At 37.4% G+C, this 27,224-nt stretch overlaps 1 protein-coding gene across 1 annotated transcript; it reads right to left on the bottom strand.

The window, feature by feature from the left end:
- Positions 1-2,162: 2,162 nt before the first annotated feature.
- On the bottom strand, positions 2,163-27,224 carry EPYC (epiphycan). Its single transcript, XM_052774736.1, has 7 exons — positions 27,068-27,224; positions 24,754-24,934; positions 10,489-10,642; positions 7,615-7,773; positions 5,864-6,066; positions 4,235-4,330; positions 2,163-2,717 (listed from the first exon to the last, which is right to left on the bottom strand). The coding sequence occupies exons 2-7, from the start codon at positions 24,919-24,921 to the stop codon at positions 2,547-2,549; spliced, it is 951 nt and encodes a 316-aa protein (XP_052630696.1). The 5' UTR covers positions 24,922-24,934; positions 27,068-27,224; the 3' UTR covers positions 2,163-2,546.

Raw genomic sequence — 27,224 nt, 5'->3', positions numbered from 1 at the left:
ATCCCCCTGCTCTGGCGTGGGCTCCTGCCCGGGCTGCAGGTGGGCATCTGCTTCCCCGCTCCCCTCCATGGGCTGGGGGGGGACAGCCTGCCATCTCACCACTTGTTGCAGGAGCATCTCCTCCTCCGGCACACCTCCTCCCCTCCTTCTTCACTGACCTCGGTATCTGCACAGGGCTTTCTCTCGCATTCTAATCCCCCTACTCACTGCTGGTTCCACTTCTTAAATATGTTCTCCCAGAGAACATCACTGATGGGCTCAGCCTTGGCCAGAGGCAGGTCCGACTTGGAGCCGGGAAGCTTCTAGCAGCTTCTCACAGGAGCCACCCCTGCAGCTCCGCCACCAAAACCCTGCCACACAAACCCAAAACAGTGTGTCTGAACATAGGCATGTGCCAAATCAATGCAGATGTGCAGAAAGTGATGGTCGGTGCAAGCTCTGGCTGGTATTTAGAAAGCAATGACTATGTACCCTAAGAGATCATAACCTTCTAGAGGCAGTATCCACTATCAGTGCAACACATTGACAGAGACTTCAAAGAAAAGAACGGCCCAACAGAACAAATGTTTTTCCTCCTCAATACTCGTTTTCATTTGATTGACAAAACAATATAAAGCTGGTTATTTACATACAGATTGACGGAACAGGGAAACTGAGTCCCAAAGGTAAGACAAAATGGCTACAGGGTAGAGCACTGTAGATTCTGTGTATTTAAGGATGTATTGCACATCATCCCTTTCACCACTAAACACAGTCCCATAGGTTCACATTTTAGGCCTGAAATGATGTCTGTAGCTCAGAAGGTTTTTTTTTTAAATCATTGACTTTTCAGTTACTATTAGAGAGAACTGGAGGGATGGAAGAAAAATATTGTCTCAGCTCTAAGAGCAACTCATGTCTTTGGAGGGAAATGCTAAAATGAAGATAGCTGTTATTCTACAGTTTGTTCTGTATAAGTGTTTGAAAACAAAAATTATTTTAAACAGAAGTGAAGGGTCCAGCTGTTATGTTTGGTTTGGGGATTTTTTTGCCTATCTAGATTTCAAGTAAGACTGCCAAATTGGTAAAAGTATGGTCAAAAAGGCACAGTCATTGTAGCCTGCTGTATTTCTTCAACTCTGATTTTAGCCTGTCACAGGTTGTTTCATGTAAACCTGCTGTTCATGTTCCCTGTGTGTTCTCTTCTAGAATGTGGCGGTGAGGGTGAAGAATGTGGTGTCTGTGAACAGTTTCCATTGCCTAGCCTGACAGAAATTTAGCAAGTCAGCTGCATTTACATCTTAAATGAGCATGTATGTTCAGTTAGGTGAAAGGGAACTTTGATATTAAACAAATATCGACTTGGGTAAGTGGAAGGATTTGTTACGTTTTATGGGGATTTTTTTGGCTGAAGTCTTTCATCAAACTTTTATGACTGAAGATGTGCAGGTGTTATTTACAGCTTGTCACTGTAGAACAGAATGAGCAAGTACCTATTTTGTATCTAGTGGATCTTTCCTGGGGGCTTTCTCCCTAGAAAAATGTATTAAAGCTCCTCCACAAAAGGAGGAGAATTGTTCAAACTATCCAAAGGGAGGGAATTTCCTAATCTTTAACTGGTAAGGCTCTTAAACAGTAAAGCAGAAAAGCTCAGTGAAATTGTTTCAAATAATTTGAAACTGAGCCATGGTTCCACAAGGGTATTTGTGACTTGGGTCCCTGAATTCTGGTCCTTAGTATATTGAACTGCAATATTTTGTGTGGCTGTGTAATTATGTCAAGGGGAGCTTTTTTCCACTTCCTGTGCAGAATAAAGTTCAGTATTTCTCAAAAAAGGCTATTTTACATGAGATTTTTATTAGCCAGATAATCTTGCAGGAAAGTTTATCAAAGATACAGGAGACAGCTTTGGGCCTCATCAGCATTACAAAGGCCAGTTATTACTGCAAACGTGTAAATAAATAGTTTATGTACTTTCGGGGGGTAATCTGATACAAGTTTAATCTCTGTATTTCATTATTGATTTAAGGAAACATTCTGTTTGCTAAAGAAAACATGGTTTTTTGAATATTGTTAGTACTAATGAAGGGACCTTTAAGGAAAGAATTAGAAAAATGGATGTGTCTCAGAGAGAAAAATATTTAATCAAATGAAAAGGGGGTAAATATTCAATTGTTTACACATTTTCTTTTTATTTCTTTATTTACTATGTCATAGTTAGATTTTAATATAAAAAATTATTTAACTTTAAAATTCATACATTAGATCTGAATAATTCAGCATAAAATTTTGCATTTACATTGATCTCTTATTGCCTTCAGTACAGTTTTTGTAGTAAAATATTTTTCTTGATATTGCTATACAACTTACAGTTGGGTAGATAATGGAGTTGTCTTTTAGCATTTCATATTATTCTTTGTATCTCAATAATCGATCTCATTATTAACAGAAAAATTTCCCAAATTAATGAGATTTGAAAAAATGCATCTTTCTTAGTGTAGCAGTGAGCTAATAATTTGTCTTTAAAGATTCTTATAGCGTATGACAGTATTGGCTTCTGTCAAAACTTAGATGAGGCTGCCAACTGGCAAACGGGGTAGACACATGTATGCATAAGGTGTTTTGCTCAGGTTGATGGGATTACCGTCCAGTCTGATGTCTTCAAGAGCCCTGCGTACATAAGTAAAATCTTTCATTTTGCAGAAAGTGTCTTCATGCATCTCTTGAATGTTGTTGTTCTAAAAAAAGATAAAAGCTGTCAGAATAGTTGCCTGAAAGTAATTTTTTACTCTTTGAAGAACAATTTATGGATATATTTTCAGTGCCTAGAGAGATACTTATTTGAACCCAAGGGACCAGATTGTGGCTGCAAGTTATCAACAGAGAAATCTTCCAAGCAGGGGGAAAATTTCTTGGCCAGTGCAAAGCTTCAAAACTAAGTAGCTGAAACCATGTAGCAGAGACAGGCTTTGCAGGAGGGGCCTGGTAGAAGTATCGAGCATTTTCATTTCCGGGGTCATATTGAAGAGCCTGATTAACGCAAACTGGAACCAGCATAGGCCAGTCCAAAAATCATAGAACCATAGTTATCATCCTGAGAGCTTGACATGCCTCAACCTGCAAAGGCACAAATCTGCTATTTGATCTGTGACAAATTTCTTTCCCGCAGGCCCTCTCACATTAGCTTAACCCACATCTGTACATATATAGGGAAAATTGAATGCTTTAGGTTTTAGTCCTTTGCTTTAAATTCCTCTTATATACCTTATCTTTACTGAGCGCTTGTTCTTGAAGTGAACCATTTTCAACAATGAATTGCTAGAATACAATATTTTCTGGAAATTGAGACTAAGAAGGTAGTCTCCTAAAATGAGGGCTATCTGAAAATTCTTCTCTTCTCCATTCTTTTGCTAGTCAGAAATTGGTGTGGAAAAAGTCCACCTCACTAGCTTTGGTCTGTAGCACATAGCACTGAATATTTAATTTAGAGGCATGGGCAGGTGAAAAAAATAGTCAGCTAGCAGGCAGAGTATTTCTATAGATATATTTATTGAAAGATAGAGGTCAAATTATGTATGGTACATCAGGTTATATATTCCAAGGGCTTTTGCTGTATTATGTAATAAACAAAAACATCTTCTGATCATCAAAACTGGGCATTGGTACACAAGGAGATAAAGGGAAGGAAGCAGAGATGGAAAAGGTTGAAAGGAAGAATTCAGAAACAAAGGTTTAGGTAAAAGCAAATACAAAAAAAAAGAATTACAGAAAGATGATGGATGGCATATTCGAACATAGTCAAATGGAAAAGTTTGGCTGAAAAAATGTTAGCAACAGGGAGTGACCTTTATTAAGAGAATGAAATGCACTGGGTATAGATACAACCAATATGTAAAGCAACTTTCTTTGGGTATCTAAAAGTATTCCTGTTGGAAGATTTGTATGAGCAGTGTGAGGAATTTCTGTCTTTGAAGTCTCTTAGACTAATGTTGCTCTTGACAGCTGTGAACCTAACTTTAATCTGTGCTAACAATAAATCTAGAATTTTATGTTTGAAAAATAATTAATGCTTAGCTGAGCTAAATTTTACTTCTTTCAAATACTGCATTCACTAGTTAATTGTGTGTTTCCAATAGTTTGTTTAGTCCAGTAAGTACACTTTTGGATAAACAGAAGAAACAAGACAATAGTTGCCCTTGTCAGTTTTACTTACTATTTGAACGTGATATATAGAGCCATTACTTTCATAGCCTACCTGAAGATGAAGAGCTTGGAGGCTTTCAGGGAGTGGCAATGGAATGTGATCCAAGTTATTGTCAGTGATGTAAAGATGCTGCAGTTCATGCATATCCTAGAGGATGAAGGCAAAAGGTAGGGTAAAATGATAGACATTTTTGAAAATCTCTAGGAAGTAAGTTTGAAACCTATCACTGTGATGAGCACCGCTGGATGTTAACACATTTTCTTTCAGCATGATATGGTTGAAAAGGCAGAAATTCAAAAACCATTTCACTTGCACAAGCTGAGAACTGTTGCTGTTAAAGATTAGGTGTTTGGATTAAAATGAAGGAAAAAAATTCTTTGAAATGTCTAGAGACTTAATAATTAGAGATGTAATTTCAATGATGTTGTTCTAAAGGGAAAATACTGCCTCTCCCAGTCATTACGCAGAAAGGCTTCCTATTCTGTCTGCTTTCTGGCTTTTGTGACAAGCTTACTCAATTTTGCAGAAGTGTATTGGTGTTGAAGGAAATTATAACTGCATAAGAAATGCCTGAGCGAAAAATAAATTTCTCATTCCATTTGAAAAGGTAAATAATTTTATCCCTTGGCTTAGTGAAAGGAGCTTCATCTGATAATTATAACAAAAGTAAGATATAAACTTGGCTACGTCAGTAAGGCTCAGTATACTCAGAATACTCTCATTTTGCCCCCTTTCTACACACACAAGTTATCATGGTACCTAACTACTTCTTTGAGTTCAGTGTCCTAGTTTAATTCCTACTGACAGAACTCTGAGGTACCAGGGTGAAGGTTCTTGGCAAATATGGAAGATAAAGGCTAAGACTCCTTCATGGCTAAAATCAGGAAAGTGCAGAAGAAAAAGGTGCTGGACCTGAGTCTCAATTTGGGGGACTGATTTTTTCCCATCTTTCCTATTGCCAACACCGACCTTATGTTGGGCTAGGAGAAAATATCTGATTCAATAACTGCTGTTGGTTGCTTCATTAAGAACCTGTTTCCCAAAGGACTAATTCAGAGATGGCTGGTTACAGCTACCTTCTTAGATGCAATTGAATAGTGCATGTGAGCTAGGTCTAACATACGAAGCTAGCCTAGATTCTCTAATGACTTCAGATTTCACATGCAATTAGGAGCAGTACATGGCTGCTTCTCCCCACTAAAATTCTCAAGCAAGGACTATCACTCAGAGGTTCTAATTTCCTTGCTTTTCAAGGTGGAAAGAAAGTATATACATTTAATGAATACTCTAGCAAGTTCCCATGTAGATACATGGCAAAGTAAGTTTGAAGCAGCGGCATCCTGTAGCTTTGCCCTTTCCTCTTGACTACTTGTAAGGGAACATCAAGCAGCTTTCTGGAGTCTTGCTGGTCATGTAGGTAGTTGGTTCATAGATACAAACACAGAGTGCCATCACATGTCTTGCGTAGATCTTTGTAAAAAAGAATAAAAAGGGTTCTCATGTCCAGCTGATAGTGCTCATACATCTTGCTCCATCTTTATAAATTACCCAGCGGCCACCACAGTCATGGTGCCTATAATCTTAGAGGTTTTACTGCTGTAGAGGGACACTTAGGCTGCTCTTCTGACCACATCCTTTGGAGAGAGGAGGAAAAGATTTTCCCATCAAACCCAGACTTACTTTAAATGCCTCATTACGTATTCCTTTGCGACCAAGCCTGTTCTTACTAACGTCGATGAATGTTAAGGTAGATGGTAACTCAGGGAGTTGCCTTATCCTATTGTCACGGAGCACCAGCTCCTCAAGTTGGGGCAATCTTCGGAAGGCATCCTCATGGATCTCTGATATAAAGTTAGCAGTCAAATCAATCCTTTTTAAATTGTCTGGCAGAGAAATAAGACAAAACAAACATGTAAGAATGTGTTTACTGAAATTTCTAAAAAAGAAAAAGGCAAATGGGCTATTTAAATTACAGGTGAAGTGTCTTGAATCAGATCCATTCCTGATCCACTATGTGTCAGCTCTCTCTCTCTTTATATATAATGCAATAATCCGTATTTGAACAGTTCTCCTAAGGAAGGGGACCAACATCTCCTTCACATACTGTTTCAAATTGCCTGTTTCAAATTGCCTGTGTCATTCTTCATACATCTTTCAGTGAAAGACCTTAAAGTTAATACTTTTAAAATTTCTGTGTGTTCTGGGAACCTTTTAAATGGTTATCTTTTGGAAAAATAACACTTAAAGGGAAATAAACATATTCTCCACCATCTTGTTCCATGTTTCTTTGTTTTCAACATTTTCCTATATATAAGAGATTTGTTATACCGACTTTTTTTCTCAAATACACTCAAACACTTTTTTCAATCAAAAAAAGGAAATTAAACTTATTTTTGGCAAAAAAGAACAATGTCTAAGTATTAGCGCATTAATAGGCATTAAGTGCATTGTTCTGTAATTCCACCAGAATTTTCTTCATGGTTATTTTATTTTATTTTATTTTATTATTTTATTCTTATGTTAACAGTATATTTTGGCCTAAATAAATTTTCTCTCTTCTTAGTATTTATTCCCCTTGATTTTTTTATATACCAATTGTGTTCCTTCCCAACTTTCATCTTGGTTTGAGCAAGCCAAGCCCTTATAGTTTTCTTTCATAAAAGGATGTTTGCATTCCCCTTAATTATTGTAGTAGCCTATTTTGGCACTGATTCCACACTTCTCATCATGAAATCAATAAGCATTAGTTACACAAAGTTAGGTGTAAAACAAAAAACAAAGAGTGTATCTTGACATTCAAGCTGGGGAGTGTATAGCAGTCCCTGTCTCTAAACAGGGTAGGCTTAGTATTCCTGAAAAATCAGTTATCTTTAAGAATCTCAAGTAGGAAATGTGAAAATATAAGGTCCCTAAATCACCAATTTTAGCAAGTTTTAGGCCACAAATAGTGTTGGAATAGCAGTTTTCATTTACTGAAGATTTTCCTAGATAATTCTGGAGTAAACCAATGAACATATACTTTAAAGGTAAAATTTAAAGGTAAAATTCCTTTCACACAGATACTTTGCAAATATTTGAAAGTATGTGTACTTGAGAACTCATCTTGTTTAGGAAAACGGTACTTTCTAATATGCTACAAATGTTCCACGAGGTTTGGGGTTTTTTCTACCTTTCTAAAGCTGATTACAAGTAACAGCATAAAGATAGATGAACACTGTTATTTCTAATAATTCAAAAATTCCACAGAGAATCTGCATTTGAAGTATTGACCTTTATGTTCAAAAGTAGCAAACCACTTTTCTATACGTGCATTTATGTGTATAATCCTACCATCATCAAACATTACATAAAATGAATCACCTTGTCTTAGATTAGTATGTGCCAGAAATAATAGAAACTAAAGCTAATTGCAACAATACTACTATCCATACTTAAGTTAGCAAAGTCATTTCTGTTGATCTTCCTGATTCTGTTGTAGCGTGAATAGAAATACGTGGTTTTCTTAGGCAATGGTGGAATAGCATCAAGCTCATGATCGTCACAGTAGACTGTGGTCCCTAGGCACGTACACAAAAGGCAAGTGGGAAGACCTATCAAACAATTTAAAAGAAAACAGTTTGTTACAAAAAAAAAAGTACAAAAATTACACATAAATCACTACAATGAAATGCTCACCTAAGCACATAATAAGGTTTTGTTGATGTTCACTCCCGTTCTGTTTTGATCACCGCACCATATAATTGCAACAAGAAAGTGATTAAATTCTGCTTAAAACCAAAGTTTTTTTCTGGCTATGCCTATTAGAAAGTCATTTAACTTGTTCTGATACAGTGTTTCTCAGACTGTAACAACAGACTATTAGGTGGCAGCAGCCAACCAAATATCAATTTCCCCCCAAGCTGGCAAGGGTGCACTTCCATCTAGATGCAGAAATAACAGCTGATGGCTGAAACTTGTTATGGTTTTCCAAGTTTGGTTCTGTAAATAGTACTTCTGAATAATTTGTAAGGAAATTAATATTTTCCTACAAAGCTATGGAGAAGAACCTCAATTTCCTTTGCATGTTTAATTATATTATCTGATTCAGAAATCTAACACCATGAAAAATTTCTCTATCAGTCTGAGTTAAGGTAACTTGGAGACCATGTTAACAAAATATTTGGTTACCACCAGAATTTCATGAAAATGAAAAATTAAGCCATTTCATCTCAGTAATAAAGCTGGATGAATACTGTGAATTCGGAAGTTTCTTTTGATGGTACTGTTCAAATTTGGTGAGAATTGTGACACTGACTGGTTTGTCTGAATGTCATTTTCAGTAGGAAAAGTTGCTATGTGTGTTGAATTTTTGATACATCTTTTCTTTGATTATGGGTATAAATCAGCATATCTGTTTCTCAGCTTTTAATCCCATAGAAATACTTCTCTGTTTCAAGTTTTCCTCCTCCTTGTAGCAGATGGCTGTTGTTTGTTCTGGTTACTTTATTGAATAGTAGAGTAATTAACGAGTATGAAAATGGGAGTTTTTTGCGGATGAGTTTTTTCTCCAAATCAGTTGTGGCTACATGGAAGATTTGCCACCTTAATCTGTGTCAATTACCAACAGGCAGCAGTAACCAACTGAAAGGCAGGCTATATATGTGTTGTCTTTTCGGGCAAAATTAAAGAATCAGTGACCAGAGTACTCTCTCATTTGAGAATCTCTACTTGGGCATCCAGGAATAACATTTCTGGAGAGATAAGACTCATTTAATACTTTCTATAACTTCCTCCACAGGACAGTTTAAATTAGCTACAGGGAGCAAGCCTGACACAGGGAAAAAATAAATTGTCACACCTTGAACCATTCAAGCCAATCTAGGCCTAAATGAATGTAGAGTTTAGGATTGCTGACATCTTTTCAAAATATTGCAACATAGTACAGGAAGAGAGTTTCCCCTTCTGTCCTATTTTTGATCTTGGAGGAGTGGTATTTGTCACCTCTGGCTGGTGTAGACTGAAAAAGAACAGAGGTATGGGAAGGATTCAAGAAGATATCAATAAGAAAAATGAACTTGGCTTGATGTTCCTGAGCCTTGTAGTCTTCTATCCAGTACCAAGCCAAGAACAACAGCAACATCTGACAGGAAAATATGTTGCTAAAAAAAATAAAGACACAAAACCCCCCTGATTTGGTATGTTACAGCCTTGAGCCTCCCATGCATATCTTTAGTTGATGCACTAGTTGATTTGCATTCAGTGCTCAAAAATATTGACAGATACAGAATTCATAATAAGTTGCATTTATGTGAAATGTTTTGTAACAACCTGCACCTTTCAAAATTGAAGACAACTTTGTGTTTTTTTCAGAGCTGTCCTAGGAAATTCTCATTTCCATTTTTAGTTGTTTTGACATCAGTGTATTTTTTTTTGCCAGGTCAAGGCTCATTAGTAATATGTATAAAAACAAGACTAGGAATGATTAATGTTACTGAACACACAACTTTGGAAACATGAACTCTTTTTTTTTTTCTTCCCAATTTCATTTGTCTTCTATGGCACTCAGTTATAGTGTTAGGCATAGTGAAAACTAGGATTTTCCTGTTGTTGTATGTTAATCACCCTACAGCACAAAGACCCATCAGAGCAGTGGGTATCTCTATTGAGCTTTAACTACAAGAGTTTAGAGTAGCTGCTAACAAATGCCAATTATTAGCATCACAATGTCTGTGTGGGAGAGGGACAGATTGTGTTTTACAATTTTAATTCCCCTGTGAGATGTAGAAAATTCTTATTTCACTATAGTTAGTCAGATGAACAGAATATCAGCTTCACATAAAATTTCTAAACAGCTCCCTTTCATTAAGTTTCACAGCTTCTAGTTTTCACGGTCAAAAATTCTTCAACTTTTTAATTATATTGTGTATGAACATATTTATAAAAACCATGTAAAAAATCATTATAAAATAAAGGTAGTTGGTAATGATACTGAAATCTAAGTCAATAGAAAAAGTACTGGTAGCACTTGCCAACCATTAGCAAATTTTTAAGTTGTAAGTGTTTAAGTGTTAAGCAAAATTTTATTTGGAAAAAATCTTCATTGACATACAGTTACTTTCATAGTGAAATAGTATGGAAACATTTTGACTAGGCACCTATCTGACTTCAGAGCATTCAAGATAGGCATGTTATACCCCTTTTTAGTAAGAGAGGTACAGAAACTATACCTCCTCTTCATTAAGAGAGGTAGACATTCATAAGCAACCAAAGTGGGCTCACTGAAAAGCAAAGTGCACACGCAAAACTCATTTCTCTTTCCTACTAACCGTCTTGAGTCTGAGGTCCAAGAACCCCAGACCCCTGTGCTGAAGAGCCATCAATTAATTTTGGCGTTGATGCTTCCTCCTCAGGTTCTTCTGTCAGTGGTGCGGAAGAATAACTCTCTTGAATTATGGAAGGTAGTGCTGTCCCAATCTCTGTCTGGGGAAAATTAAGAGGGAACAGGAAATGTTACTGTTTACTTCCACTGGCAGCTGTTTCTCTTCCAGTTATTCATATTCTCCCACTAGAGGTCACATACGTTCTGAGGTTTAGTGCTTGAGCTGCATTTTATCTGGCAGCTATAATGAATTCTTGATGATGTGTAAACAATTCATGAAACTCCAACATACTCATTCACTTTTTATCTCAGTGTTTTAAATGTTTTGTTCTATGCACACATGCATATACTTCATTAGTGAGAACATGTACTAACAAAATGCTTTTTTCCACATTAATTTAAAGTTAAATTAGATTTGTGATAAAAATTGATTTATTCTGTGTGACAAATTAAAATTTGCTGTGAAGCATCAAAAAGATGCAAATCATTTGACCATAAAATTGTAAATTGTACCAGCATAAATCCAAATCCAATGTAGCTGTGCAGGCTTTGTTTTAAGAACAGTAACATGCTTTAAAAATCTTATCTAAGAATTCTGAAGTCTAAGTTCACATCCTACAAGCTAATAATATGTTGACAGTATTTTTGTCAATTTTTTTTCTGAATCTGAATACCAGAAGGCTCTGATTAGCTTCATTCATCAGTGGCTGCATTATGTTGTATGAAAAATTAAGAATATAAATAAAAAATGTTAGATAAAATCTTGATTTGGAAAAATCCTATAAAATTTGGCAGAACCTTTCATGGGACTAGAAACCTTATTTTTTCTTCTCCACTCAACTTAATGAGTCAAACCAGCAAATTTTATTGTGTTAACTTTAATTCTAAAGATGCATTCTGTTGATTTTGCTGTATGACAACTTCAGGCTAAAAATGAAAATGTAGCAATTTTCTTGCATCATATCACCCCTCATAAAAAGAGTATTGCAGACTTGCCAGGCTTGTTGCAGAGGGGCCTACACTTGCAAAGAGGCAGACTGGTTTATTGTAATCACCCAGACACTGAGAATCCACTCTGGTTGTGTGATCTTTGCAAGTTACTTTACCACTGTACCTTGATTTCCCCATGTGTAATAATATTGTTTGACCACACCAGGACCTCTTTTGAAAATGCACTTTTTATTTTTTAAATCTCAGGCAATGAATTAGTGTCCCTATAGGGTTTTGCACATCTGAGGTACTGTTTAAAAGTTAAGTAATACATCCACCCCTATGGGTGCTGCACCCCTGTGCTGCAGTTAACACTCCTTAGCCTGTATCTAAGGCATGACCAAAATTAGGAATATTGTCACAGTATCTTTATCCCAAGTGCAAAGGCACTGAAGCCTAAAATTAGGCTTTAATAAAGATTTTCTTCCACTGCAGCCTTCTAGCACACCACCACCATCAAACTATTGAATCCTGAGTTTTTTACCTGACCAAACATCTCCTTTTTTGAGATCATCCCCCAGCTACTGTTGGCTTTGCTGTCTCCATGGAGAACCGGTTGTTGAAATCACTCACACTAGTGCTCGTAATTCTAGTTGTAAAAGACAGGTAAAAGTAGCTTGCATCCAGACTGGACAAGTGGCTAGGATATTTTAAATTAGGCTTTCTATGTAGACTATACATATGTGTATATATATGTATTCATATGTGTATATATATTTACCGCAATTTTGGAAGAAAACACTTTACACTTCGTTATAGACTCGCTGGATCTTGCAGTGTAGCTATATATCTTTACTAGCAGTATTAAGCATCATGATCCTGGACTGCCTGAGAACATCTAAATAACCATCTAAAATCTACTTTTTGCATAGAAATGATTTGATTTAAGTTATATAGTGGCCATAGTTTCAAATATTTTGCGTCAATTGGTTTCACTGAAGACAGAGAATATGGAAGGAATGATAAACCAGGAAGCACTCTGAACCTCACAGACTCAGATTTTGACTGAGCACACTTCAGGTTCTCTGTATATTCTTTAGTTGTATTCCAATAAGACATAGATACTATTACTAAGTAGGGTTTATGGATAAAAATGTCCTGATACAGTTACTGGGATCATAACTTTCCAAAATGCAGGGTGATCAAGTGAGCAAAATGAACTTCAGCTGAACTATGACTGAGTAACCTGTTGGTGTAAGAGTGAGGATGTACCTTGTTGCTTTGTGCAGACAAATACACAATGTTCCCATCTGTAGCACTGACAGTAAGACAGCTTAACCAGGAATGGACTTGGGGACAAATCAAAAGACTTTGGGAACAAAGGAAATGGGACAGATGTTCTCCGAATGGAGGAAGCCTAGAGGGAGACATGCATTCCAGACTTTTATTGACCCAGGGTAGTACTGCACTAAAGTGCTTGCACATGCTGTCTACTTCTTCACCAGTCTTGTGGAAATCAGATAAGAGTCCCTGTCCTGAACTTTGGAAAAAAATCCGGGGATTTTGAGACTTATTAATGGCTTTTGATGCATCTTTTGTGGCAGTTCTACTGAAAATAATATTCTGGAGAAAAGCATTTTCAAGATATAGTTTGTAAATAGGTTTCAGACCTAAGATAATGTTCCTTTCACTTGTCATGGGATTTGGGTCATCTACACTGATTGCCACTTCTCTGAATATTTGAGGGTATACTTTACGGAACATACTAGCTTGGGATTTGTGATTTCCTTTATGCTTTCTTGGGTGTTCTTAGTTGATTAGTCACTGTAGCTGTTGGGTACCAAAGCAGAGGTATTAACTTCTAGTAATTCTGTTTCTAGACTGTTCTCTCTCTCTTATTACAGGATGTTATCTTGTTTTGGAGGTGCACAGTTGAAAGCCTCCCATAGTTTCCTTGTCAGTGTGCTAAATCTGGGTTCTAGAGAAACTCTTACAAGCAGTTAGCATTATCTGTTCAGTCTCCTGCACCAGTTGTGAATGTCATAAAAATACCAGTTATTACAGTGAATTTAATGATGTTGCCATTTTTACACGGGTAATGAAGTAGGAGTTCACTGATACATGTGTATTACATACCAGACCCAGAGCATGAGTATTTGCTTGCTGTACATAGGCTGGACTTGAACCAGTAACCTAAAGGTAAAAGTCTGTTTCCCATTATTGGTCATCTGATCCATGCAGCTTTCTGTCTTTTACATATTTGATAAATCACGCAAGACTGTAACAAGACAAAGATGTTTCTTGGACTATATACTGTACAGATTGATCCTTCGTCTTCCAGATGTTTGTTTATTTTTGGCAACATGCACTTTACTAAAAAATTGAAACAGAAGTGATTCTATATCACTTAATGGTATTATTCTCCATAGGTTTGGGGGGCGGGGGAGTGGGGGTGGGGTTGTATTTCCTTTGCTACTCTAAGTAATATTCTTTATGAAAAATCACAAAGCAGGAAGAATATTGCAGAGAAATACAATACAGCATGTTTCTCTTTGCCAATAGTTGCAAGTCTTCAAATCATAATCAGCCTTCCAAGCCAGATTTAATACATGGCATAAGAAAACACTGAAAGGGAATCACATCACCTACCTTAAGTCATCTAACTATGTTGTTAATAGTTACCCTACTCTGTCTTTGGAATCAATCAAAATAGTTAGAGAATACCAGTGCAGAATATTAGCCACAGAGCATGCCAAAGTAGACCAATATCTTTCCTAACACTGCATGCAGTATCTATTTTTCCCCCCCCTCCTATATTTATCCAGTGTGACTACATTTACAAACGAAACTGCTTAATGTGGATGGCAAATTTAGAGGCACTTTCAGACCAGGAAGTTGCAAAAATCGAGAGCACAGAAATCTGTATCAGCTAGTAACTTCAGTCATCAATAGGCTAGGCATTTAGTCTATGCTAGCATCCTTTCACAGTCAGCAGAGAACAAGACAAAACTTCTGAAAAGCAGCTCCAGCCCCTGACCACAGATGTTTCTTTTAGGATGGGCTCTTTAGGTGTCTGTCTTTCACCATTGGCTGAAAAGTAGGTGAGACAAATGAAAAGGGTTTTAAGATTAGAAATGGCTCAGGAGGCTGAGCTGTGGAAAAAAAAAAAGATGAAAGAGTGTGGGCTAGAAGTCAGTAGGCGTGGAACAGAATAGAAATGTAGATAAGAGTAACCTATTTGAGGATTATGGACCCACATAATCTATGCAAAGTAATAAAATACAGAAAATAAATAGGTTTAAAGAGGTAAACGGCAAGGCTGGAAGCCATCAGTTGCCACATTTTTCTTCTGAGGTGGTGTAATTCCAGTGGCAGATGTTTTGTCTATTGTTCTATGTCTACATCTTTTAGGATCAAAGTTGATATGTTACATGTAATAAGTTTAAATCCACAGGAGAATCTGAAGCGTGTCCTGTTTCAGTGCTTCTTTTACTGCAAAAAATATACTTAAAAATGCAAACAGAAGTTCAGAAGTTAAAAAGAGACATTATACACTTGAAGGGACAGTTGTACCACACACTGACCCATCAAAAGGAACTAGCTTCCCCCACAGCTGTTCTGAAACTACCAAAGGCTTACAAGAAAATGTCTAATTATGGTAGAGGTTTTTGGTTTGTTTTCCTTTCCAAAAGTGGCTCATACTTGTTTCTTCTTGAATTTTGCATTTAAGGTCTCCTTTTCTCCTATTGTTCTATCTTAAAAATAAATAGATCTGTGAGCCATTGCATGTTCGTGCACTAACTACTTAAGAGTGCAAATTGTGCAGCTCAGATAAATTGTCATTTTCTTCTACAGAGCCACAGAAATAAGCTGTGTGGAGAAATTAGTGTATTAAACCCCAGTGAGATCTTGGGGAAAGTGAAGGTGATATTTGTTTACAAAAGTTCTTAGTAAACTGATTTTACCTACTCACACTCATTCTCTCAGATTTTAATCACTTGCACATTTACACCCACATACTCCCACGTACCTAAATGTGTATGCCCGAGTGGTCCGGCCAGGATCACCTGTGTTCAACACAGAAGACAAGGGACAGAAGCTACTGAGTCCTTTTCGTGCCTCTGGAGTTCTTGACAAGCATTGAAAACTAACCTTTGGGCAGGTTTTTATCTCCTTTAGGATTTACCAGCTGTTATGGGGCAGTCTTTTTCCTCAGAGTCTTGGATACTCCAGCATCCTTGAATCTTACACCAGGTTGCTGCCCATTGCCTCCTTTTCCTCATTGGCAGTGTGATTTCATGATGGCTAACATGGAAAGGAATTGTATATATTATATTCTGCAACCTTATTTCTTGTCTGCTGGTGGCAGGATGAAGGGTTTTCACTGAGAAGTCATCTGTGCTGTGACATTGTCATGGTGCAGGACCTTTGATTTTGGCATAAAAAACACATTCCTCAGTTTTGCTGCTGGGAAGAGTGTTCTGGAAGTGGTGCAGACGGGTACAGTGTCCTTCATTATCAACGCAGGCCATTCTTTTAACCCTTTAAGCCTTCTAATTTTTGGAAGTTATTTTGTTGTTTCTGCTGGGTCTTACGAACACATACATGCCTAAATTTCCATTCATACTTCAGACAGACTAACCTTAATATTAAAGTTACAGAGCTCTAGAGTGGTAACCCAGTTCTCTAGAAATTAATGCCTGTGGCTTCTGCCTTGGAAAATATAGGTAGACTCTGAGGTTCTTTTAATTGGTCTTAGAAAGAGAAGTAGTCTTTTTAGCACCTTGACCACAGAATATACTAAAGCTTGTCTCAAAAGCAGGTGTATCTATGTCATGTCTGATTTTAACTGAGTAAAAAGATTTATGCTGCGCAGCATTGCTACAGAGATTTTACTTACTAATTCTGTTGTCTGAGAATGAAGAAATTCGATACAAAGTGAGGTAATCTGGATTTCCATGAGTACCAAGGAAGTCAAAGTCTCATTCCAACACTGTTTGAAATTACAGATTTTATTTCTAACATTCTGCTTTGAGGGCTATGTAATATCTAAGCCTACAGCAGATGCTTTTCTTTGAAACAGTGCTGAAGTTTTGCAAGACATAAAATTTCAAAGAGAAATACGCCAGTTTTAGAAATCAGAACAGGACTGTTTGCACTATTATAATGGACAAAAGGACTGAAACCCAGTCCCAGCTATTTAATGAAGATTTCCATGGGACCTCCTGCTGATCCAAGCCACAGAGTAGACACACAGCCAGACAAATAAAGTTGGAGATCACTCAGATGACCAGAGTATCTACAAGAAACATTGTCAACCCTCAGACCTGTGGTAAGGAGCTGCCTCAAACAGTGTTAGAAATACAAACAAAAAGGACCAGATTCACTCCACTTAACTTCAGACATTGAATTTAAGTGTCCTGTTTAGTAGCTTAGTCTCTTTGCATTTCTGGTGCAGGCAGTGGAGGAAGAATCATCTCCTGAGGGAGGTTCAGCACACATATGTTGTGAATCAACTCCCTGAGGTGCTGGTCCACCTTTCTTTGGCTGTAAAGGAGACCGTATAAAAGCAACCATATTTTTTACCAGACATCAGGGCCGAAGTCTGATGTCAGATCTGCTCTTCCTTTCATTTCTACAGCTTATAGTGCAAAGACATTTCATCTGATTTGATCCAATCCAGTACACACATGTAGCCTGCAGTGATACAGACATAGTGCTCACAAGCTGCTCTATCTCCAGAACTAGGGAAGTTTCTAATAGTTTAGGTTTATCTTCACAGTGTGGACTGTTATGCTATATAGAAATGCCCTGTCAGTGTAAGATCAGTTAACAATCATTTAGCGACAGGTCCAGGATATGAATATGGTGCATGGAAGAAAGTGTTGAGGACAAGGGCACAGGTGTGATGCATTTCCTGCCACTGGGAGGGACATTCTGCATCATAATAATAGGCATTGCTACACAACTGTAAAAGTAAGGAACGCCAAAATCAAAAAAGGAATAATAATAAGAGATTTTTTTTTTCCTGCACATTAGTTTTCTGTACTTCCTAGTTTTTCATGAACTTGTGGTCTGAACTTTATGTCCAGGATCGATAGCTGCAGCTATTTTATCCACTGCTACTATTTCCCCTTCTATTAATAAGAGCTAAGTTGGCAGTGGAAGTTGAAAAGCAGAAATTAGAAGCTGGTTCAGGCTTAGATCTCTCATAAAGAAAGCCAGAGCCAAAACCACTCTTGAGAAATAACATTCAAAGTAAATATTCAATCCCTGGATTTCTGTAATGTCACAATAGGGATTGTGCTGGTGTGAAATATATGCAATTCGTGCAGTACCATTTCTATACTATTTTTTTTCTTTGAACAAAACAAAAAAAAATGGTACAGTTCATTAAAAACAACAGCTATGTTGATACTGGTGGACAGTCCACCAAGTCTTTAAGCATCTAACAAAATATTAGGTTGCATTAAGGAATCTAGGGAAAGAAATTCAGTGAAGTTTTACTTAGCTAACTCAGGTGTCTGATACATATTGTGCAGCTAAGGATTCAGGCAGAAATTTCATTAGGGCTTTACAGTTGTGCACGTTCTGAAGCACAACTTCAGAATTTATTGAGCTATCTGTCTCACACTTAAGGCTATTTGTTTAGGGAATGAGGCATTCCTGCACCTAAGTAATTCAAAGAACCCATCTGCTAAATATGCACAACTGTTTTACTCCATTTCAGTTAAGATGAAAACAAAGGTGCTGGTTCTCCATTCATCCAAGCAAGAGAGCTGAGATGTAAGTAAGTTGCTAATGTGAGGAGGCTGGCACCCCAAACACCTCTGTTCCAGAAGACATCCTAATCATCAAATGGGGGCTAGAGGAGAGTTTGGATGAGACGTTAAAACAAAGCCAGAATACATCCAAAGAGGCAAACCTCATGGCAGCAGAAGGAGAACAAGCCAAAGGAAACTTGATTAGCCTAATATGAAAGGAACTGAGACCTGGGACCTTCTTCAAAGGATTATTAATGTCCTATGCATTAGATAATCACTAAACATGAACAAAGATAGAAATGACTCAGAGCAGACTCAGAGCAGAACCACAGCACTCCCCTCTCTGAGCTGTGTACCAAACCACGCTCTGGATTCTGTTTTGATTGGCTCTAAAATTATTCTTATCTTAAATGATTTTTAAATGTGATAGAAATGCACATGTTATTTAACTTGACAGTGTTCAGAAAAAATATGTAGCCATGGGTACAATTTAGAAATTTGGGGTAATTTTCTAAAATATCTGTATCCTTGTTTCATACACCACATCAGTAGGGATGATGCACATTAATTCTTTCTGGAAGAAGCCACAAAACTGGAAGTCTGGGGAAAAAAAAAATTTAAGTGACCAGGGAAATCAAGGTGTCAGCATCTACTGTAAAAGGTCTATGTAATCTCACTGTGGAGTTTCAGCTGTGACCCCTCACAGGAATTTCAAGCATTGTGATAGTTACTCTCAAGCAATGAGCCCTAGATGGACCAATTTAGGTGTTTTCAGATCAGGACAACTACTTAGAGAATCTGACCCAGTCTGAGGCAAGAGAAAGGATGTAGGTACTCAGTTCAGCTAAAGCAGTTGTAACTAATGGCATGCCCAGTATCAGAGTTTTAGGTGTCTTAGCCAGTACACTTAGTCTTTATAACATTTCAGATACCTAAGTGGTGAGACGAGCTCTTCTTGGATTGTTGTACTAGAACTTAGGGACTAACATGCTATTTCAAATCTTTCCTTTTCATCTTGTGGTATTTGCCATTGCTATATGACAAAATAGTTGAAACATCACTCAGATATTTCATGATTACTTTTTAATCCACAGAAATTGTTCACCTTTTGTGAAGATATCTGTACCAAAGCATATGGAATCAGTTATGAACAGCCAAGTGAATGTAACATCTGCAGTCAAAACCTTTCTGAAAAAGTAGAAGAATTTCTATTTGGGGATAAAGCTTCAAATGGTAAATTTATTCTCTTTTCAACTATGTCGTTATCTGACTTCTACTTGTACCAATTCATAAGGTTTTTTAAGTATATATGACATGTTGTGAAAAGTCATTGCATATCCACCTTGAAGTCTCTTATTTAATCAGATACCTGCCACAAAGATGGAAACAGCAGGGTAAACCTCTCTCAACTCTGCAGAATGGCAAGAGGGAGTTCTTGCACAAGTAACCATCTTCATGTGTGTTATGGCAACAGCAGACATGCTTTGTGTGTATGCATACATACATATAAATGAATGTGCGTATGACTCAAGTTCTGAGCTTTGTGCAGGCACCTGAATATCCTAGTATCAGTTTGATTCAAATTCAACAAGCTAATGCAGGATCAAATATTAGGCTTTCACAGTGCTTGTTTCTGATTATTTTGTGGATCATACTTTCCAGCTCACCTGGACCAACCTGTATTCAACTCCCTTGTTTTGCTGCTTATTCAGTGCTAGGATAGCTCCCTTGCTTCTTAGCCTCACGGATAGCCTATCTGATTGATGAAAATATTTTTCTGATGCCCCTATATTTTCACTTCTTATTTTTCTAACTTGGCTTTTCCTATCTGAAGGAAAATAGACTGGTTATGTTTAACAGGCAATGTAATCGCAAGTTTGCAATATGATTTTATTAGACATTAGTAGCTGATGTACATGGGAATCTCTCTCCAGAATTTGTTTTTCTCACACACTATCCAAACCAAGTTTTAGTTTCAAAGATGGAAAAACTCTGAGCTTTCTGTTTTACCAGCAAGAAGCTTACACAGGAATGCGTTTGGCCGTCTGGTTTGATTGTATCCATTTTAAAGAAGGAAATCTATCTTTGTAAATGTTTGCAGAGCAGTTGGGACAATGAAGACCCAGTCTTGACTGGGGCCTCTGGACCCTATAATGATATAAATATTCATTGAAAATAATAATGAAACTTACTGTGAAGAAAAGGGGCGATACAGCAGCTCATGTTTATACTGTTGTAACTGTCAGTTTCCAAAGATAAATCCAACACAAACTTTGTACACTACCTTATAGTGGCATTCTTTTGCAGTCTCTTTCTGCTTTAGGACCTTGGAATTTCTTCCTTGGTAATACATTTTCTTTTACATTACGTTTTTTACCGTTATCTGTGAAAGAGTTGATACTGTTCTCTCTAAAGTCTCTGTACACATTTTATTTCTGAGTAATATATTACTTAAGGTTTTTTCAGTAACACTTTCCCTTTGGGTGCAAAGCTTTAGCTAGGTCTTCCATGTCTCACTGACCTGGGAACTTGGAAACCACAGATTTTATAGCCCAGATTTGACCCATCTAAGACACGACGATGCATAGCTTTGATTGAGGGTTCAATACAATTCTCCCAAGTAATTCACAGCTATGAGTATTTTCACCATGCAAAATCTTTGCATTAAAAAATGTGTTCCATGTACACATATTGAATACAATGAAAAGAATGCAAGAAATGAAACAGATCTGATGATGTTAGCATGCAATGCTAGATAACCTCTGATTTCTATTGTTAAGTAACCTTTCCAGACCTTAAAGTTACTCTAAAATCTGTGAGCAAAATAGACAGATTTCAAGTGGAAAAATATCAACAGCTGTTATCTAGATCAAATGTTGTCAGAAAAATGTTTGCAAGCCAACGAAGTGTGTGCATATATACACACATACATTTCATTTTTGGTATACATACTTCACAAGGAAAAATACTTCCAGAGTATGAAAAGTAGAAAAGAAGTCATGAACATGGACCCTTGATTAACTTTATTAAGCTGAAATTTTGGTGCTAAGCCTGAGGCAGGTGCCTAGGGTTCATCTAAAGTTATTTGAGGAAGATAGGTGTATTGGGTCTGGATGGGATGGAGTTAACTTTCCCCATAGCAGCCCTCATAGTGCTGTGCTTTGTATTGGTAGCTAGAATGGTGTTGATAACACACCAATATTTTGGCTACTGCTGAGCAGTTCTCGCACAGCATTGAGGCTGTCTCTCCAACCGCCCTCCCTACCCCAAGGCTGGTAGGCTGGGGGTGGGCAAGAGGTTGGGAGAGGACATGCCTAGGACGACTGACCCCACCTGACCAAAGGGATGTTCCATACCATATGCCATCACGCTCAGAAATAAAAGCTAAGAGAAAGGAGGCGGGGGAAGCAGGGGGAGAGTGGCGGTGGTGGTGCAGGCTTCATTATTAAGGTGTTTGTCTTCTGAAGCAATTGCTACATGTACTGGGGCCCTACTTCGCAGGCAGTGTGTGGACATCACCTGCTGATGGGAGGTAAAGAATGAATCTTTTTGCTTTGCTTTGCTTCTGTGCGCAACCTTTGCTTTTCTTCATTAAACTGCCTTTATGTCAACTCACGAGTTTTTGATCTTAATTTCTCCCCCTGAGGAGGGGGAGTGAGAAGGTGGTTTAATGGGCACCTGGCAGCCAGCCAAGGTCAACCCGCCACAGTAGATATCCCAAGAGAATGATTCACACTGGTCTTGGAGGATGGTCTTGGGATGCAATGCCTAATTTTAGCTAGGTAGAATGAGTGGGAGGAATCCCTCCCTAATTACTTCTAGGTCGTCCCTCATTTTGGTGGTTACACACTGAATGAGTGATTACAGTACCCAATGGGTAACATTCTGGAAAGGACATACTGACACAGATGCTTTAGTTTAATTCCTTAAGATGCACAGGTGCCTAATTCCCATTGAAACCAACAGGAGCAACACACCAAACACATCTGAAGTCCTAGAACCAGTCAGTCTCCAAGACCTGCTGAAAATCAGTTGGACGCACAACCTTGGAAGAGTTTGCATTTCTCCAATAAGTCTAAAAATGTGTTAAACAGAATGATCTCTATTTGCACAGAACTGAATTTTAAAATCTTAAATTGAAGACAGCAACAACAGAAAATGCTATTTCGTTTTGTCTCCACTAGAAGACTAAAGACATGATTCAGAGTCTCTAAAAGGAAATGCAGGCCTTAAATCAGGCCCTAAAGAGTTACTGTACACAGGCTAGATCTGAGGAAGGCCTGCTGTTTGTCTGGGTCTCTGTGGTATTGCTCATCATTTAAGCTATGCATAATAAAATCTAACCTGTGACCTTGCATAAATCCTGGGTTTTACACATAAAGCCACTTGTGTGGTTCACATCTTTACGATAACAGGATTGTAGGGAGGAAAGTCATAACCGCAATCAAGAAAACAAATGTATTCTGTTTAAAACTTGAGTGACATCAATAATACTCAGTGTCTAAAAGATAACTTGCAAGACTGACATGCATGTCTATAAAAGCTGCTTGATTTCTACAGCACTGACCACTCTGAGCTCTCCTGGGTTTAGGGGAATTGTGAATGCTTAGGTTTCTTTTGGGTGGTACATGGTAAAAGGAATGTAAGCAAAAAAAGATTTTGGCTAAACATCCAGGAAAAAAAGGCTCTCACAGGGAGGTTCATCCATATGCAAAGTAACATTCCTTCCAACTGCTATGATGGATGACCTTCACTTGATGAATTTTAAGAAGGCTGCCTGAAGAGCTCAGTAGTGGGAGACAATCCTGCTCTGGAAAAGAAGTTTACAAGACAAAATGAAAAGACTTTTTGGACTCTGCCTATTCCATGCTTCCCTAAAGAAAGCAGCCTGTGATAGGACCTGTTGTATCTTTTCTTGTTGGGTGCAATATTGATCATCTTGAATTTCTTTCAGCTGGAAAAGAACCACAGGAGCCTTGCCTTGTCTCTATCCTTTACTCAGAAACTTGGAAAGGGGCCACCTCATGCTTCAGTGTCAAAGGACCTCACAGAGAGAGCACAGCACAGGAGAGTCCCACCTACCATTCATGCATTACTAAGAAATCTGTTGTTTGAATGAGAAAATCTCTGGGGTGAGGCACATACAAAATAACCTCTCCCATTTCTGGGAAGGAAGCGGTTTCTGTAGGACTGATAAAGGCTTCATTTTTAAGAGCAAAGAAAGACAGGAACTGTGACTTATTAGTCAATGTGAAATAGAGAGAGCATAAGTATCAGGTGAATAAAAGTGGGGGTGACTATCAGGGAAGAAAGCTCAAGCGCATAGGTATTTAAAGAGCTTTGATTCTGCATGGCGCAGGGAAACAGGCCAAATGCAAAGTAATTTCTTTAGAGCAAAGATCTTCTTGGTCCTTCTTAGATGAGAAAATTTCTTTCCTCCAAACTGTAAGGTTTTGATCTTAGTGCAAACTTTGAGGTGATTTTTATCTCTTCAGTTCTCTGGTTTTGGGATATATTTATTCTTAAATTGTCTCTGTCCTTTGATTTCAAGGCTGCTCCCCAATTTTGATCTCACCTTGATGAAAGACTAGTTCCTGTCCCTCCTGCTGCAATCATGGATCACTCAAAGGAACACATTTTCATGAATTATGTACTGAAAAAGTACTAAAATATTCTGTGTATTAGCAAAACCCACATGTTATTATTTAAATGTTAAATATTTCCATCAACTTCTATCGCACTCAATCCTGAATCATACAATGCATATATCACCTTCAGGGAAGTTGTGTCCATATCTAAGCAGCAGAGTGAGGTTAAATTAATGTAGCCTTTTAGTAATGTAGAGAAATACAGGAATGTAGGAGGGAAAGGAGGCATTTAAGTCAACAAATGGAGTCCCTTGCTTGTACAGGCAACACATATTACTATCTCATGCTATAACAGAATTTTAACAGTTTTTCTTCAGTAATCTTACTTTCCTATTTTTCAATTCAAGTGACTTCCCTTTCTTTTTTTTAATTCCTTCTGCCCACTTCCCTAACAGAAATAGAAACCACTAGCATTTATAGCCTGAAATACTTGTATTGAACATATCTATTACTCTAAGAAAGAACCTCAGGAAACAGCATTTTACAACCTCATTTAATGGAGAATGCTGGATGTCCTATCTCAGCTGCCTCTGTGCCTCATCCAGACAGATAAATCACAAGGACAATCTCCAACAGAATTTGTGGCAATGCAAGGAGACCTGAGGGAAGCATGGTAGTTTTTACCTGCTCTCAAAGATTACCACCAAAAAAAAAAAAAATCAGGAAATATTTTGGCCACATTTGTAGATTAGGGAAAATGTGAATGAACTACGGTGTGTTACTAGCACAGAAAACTGTTGATCAGCCAAAGGCAATAGCAACCACATGAGTAGATTTGTCTCATAAATGTTGTCATGGCCAACAAAAACTCATCAGTAGCCACTGCATTTGTGCACTTTGGAAGGATAGAATAAATGAAGTTCTGATTACCTCTAATTGGTCAGACTGCTCATTTTCATCATAGATGAATGAGTGAGGCAGCTCTCCAAGCGGTATGTCATAGAACTCAGAATCATAAATTACAGTATCAGTGATAGGCGCAGCTCCAATAGACTCGAAGATAAAAAATCCCAGAAAAATATTTACAAAGGTCTGCATTCTGCTTTCTTTTCTGAAAGAGAAGAAAATGGACAAAATGTAGGTAGTCTGGTATTTGCAAGGAATCTATGAAAATTTAATGTCACAAATACAGTACTTATATGTATGCAACAATATTTCTATTCAATAACTCATATTTATTCATGATGACTCGATGATTTATTCTGTTTTGCTTCATGAAGAGTCCCTGGATCTGAGAATTTCTGCAGACTGCTTTGGCCATACTAACATTTAGATAATTTAGGAAAGACCTATTGAGTTTTATTGGTATAAAAATAAACTGGCGTCAGTGAGAAAGTACCTGAAAAGGTGAAAAGAGGATATATATTCATCTTTTTCCCCTTTCATTTAACTTCACCTATTTCCGCTGCACCATTAGAGAAGAACTTTTGAGAAACTAGCCAAAAGCTAAATTATTATATTATTTGTGTCTATCACAATAAAGAATGTACATTTTGAAATGTACAACAATGTAATTTTGTCTTTCTCCTCTACCATAAAAAAAAACCCCAAACCTTAGAAAACATTAGGACCTCTTTCTTTGTTGCCTCTGAGTGAGCATAATCAAAACATTTTTCACCTGGTTGTTGTTTTTGCAGAATATAATTTTAATTGCTTGAATGATGTGGCATATTTGGACCATCACTTCTGCAAAGGTCTGGGGAAAATAAAAAGTAGTCTGTCCGCTCCATAGCCCTGTAAGTGACAGTACTCTGTATTCCTTCATTATTCAATCAACAGCATTTTTAAAGTAGTGAGAAAGGGTAGCATAGTACAGTCACCTGTTCTGCTTGGAGAATAGAATTGTAAAATTGAATTGTCACCCATTTAACAGTTCCATATTTTAGTAGAATAGTAGAAAATTCACACTAGGCTTGACTATTAGTGTTTATGCATTCCCTGTTCCTTGTAAGTGATGTATTCACTATTAACATATAAGATACCTGACAAAAGGTTTTATTCAGCATTTTTTACTTACACCTTGATTTAGCTACAGCTCCCACTAATTTCACCAAAAGCATAGACAGTGATAATGAGTAGTGCACGAGTCTATTAAATTGTACTCCTGATGTGATGCCGTAATACACACACTTAAATATTTCATTTTTAAACTGTAGCTACTTAAAATAGACTAAGTACAAGAAATGCATGAGACTTTTTTTGAATGTGTGTGCTAAGCAACAAGCTGAATTTTAGCTTCATGAAAAGAGGTCTTTATGAAGCTGGTTTAGGCATGAGGATATGAAATTCCTCTGGGGATGGTCAGCAACACAAGGCATTCATTTTTCCCTCATTTGCTTTATTCAAAAAGACTTTTCAGCTGCTGCTGGGAGAAGCTAGAGTCACTTGGGCTTGTCTTTGAGAAGACTTAGTTCAATTGCACCTTTCAGTATTAGCTTCCAATATTACTAAATGTATTCTGCTTCATTACAAAAAAATGAAATGAAAGAAAATAAAATAAAAATGCAACCGATCTCTGAAATAAACTGAAGTATACTGGAGCTTGGGGTTTTTTTGTCTTTATATTTTCTGCTTCCTATTTTTGACAGGATAGTTTTTGGTCTTGCTTTTCTTTTGCATGTCATTTATCCCAAATTATTCAGTTATAAAGGGTGTTATCTATTAACCCCAAATGTAATACTAACATACCTGGTGTAATTTTTCCTGTGAACAAACAATTCCTAATTACTCATTATTCAGAATTGTTTGCATTTTACATTGCCTAGAAATAAAAGGTTTTTAAAGGGTACAGGGCTTGATAAGTATTTCATTTTGTATATATAGAGGCAAAACCAGCAAATATAATGAGAGAATCTGTGAAAAAAAATATTATTTACCTATTACTATAGTATCCTCACTAACTTTCAGAGTTTGCATGTCTCTGTACTTCCCTTATGTGTAATATATTGGAACACACTGTAATGATATTGGCATCTGCAGTAGCTGTAAGATCAAATATTTTGATGAAGATTATGTTCCTCTCACAGGAAGGAACTGAGACATATCCAGGGAATAATAAATAGTCTCCTCAATCTGCAGCCTTTGAATCAGTATTATGCATGATAAAATAAAACAAATACTATAAAAATATTTCCAGTGCTAAAAATCCAATTAACTGTTCTAAGAGAGAAGTACCAAAACTTACCTTTAGCTTCCAATCTCTCAAATGGGATGGCGTTACTCAGAATGCAGAGCCAGTGGTATTAGACCCCGACCAATGGCAGTGGCATTCTGGGGCTGTGGGAGGTGGTACAGCTTCTACCCTCAACTGGAGACCTCAGCCCAGGGAGTTTCTCTGACTT

Source organism: Harpia harpyja, chromosome 23 (assembly GCF_026419915.1).
Source record: "Harpia harpyja isolate bHarHar1 chromosome 23, bHarHar1 primary haplotype, whole genome shotgun sequence".
Taxonomy (NCBI): Eukaryota; Metazoa; Chordata; class Aves; order Accipitriformes; family Accipitridae; genus Harpia; species Harpia harpyja.
The sequence above is the reverse complement of the archived record's forward strand: the minus strand, read 5'-3'. Positions and strand labels throughout refer to the sequence as shown.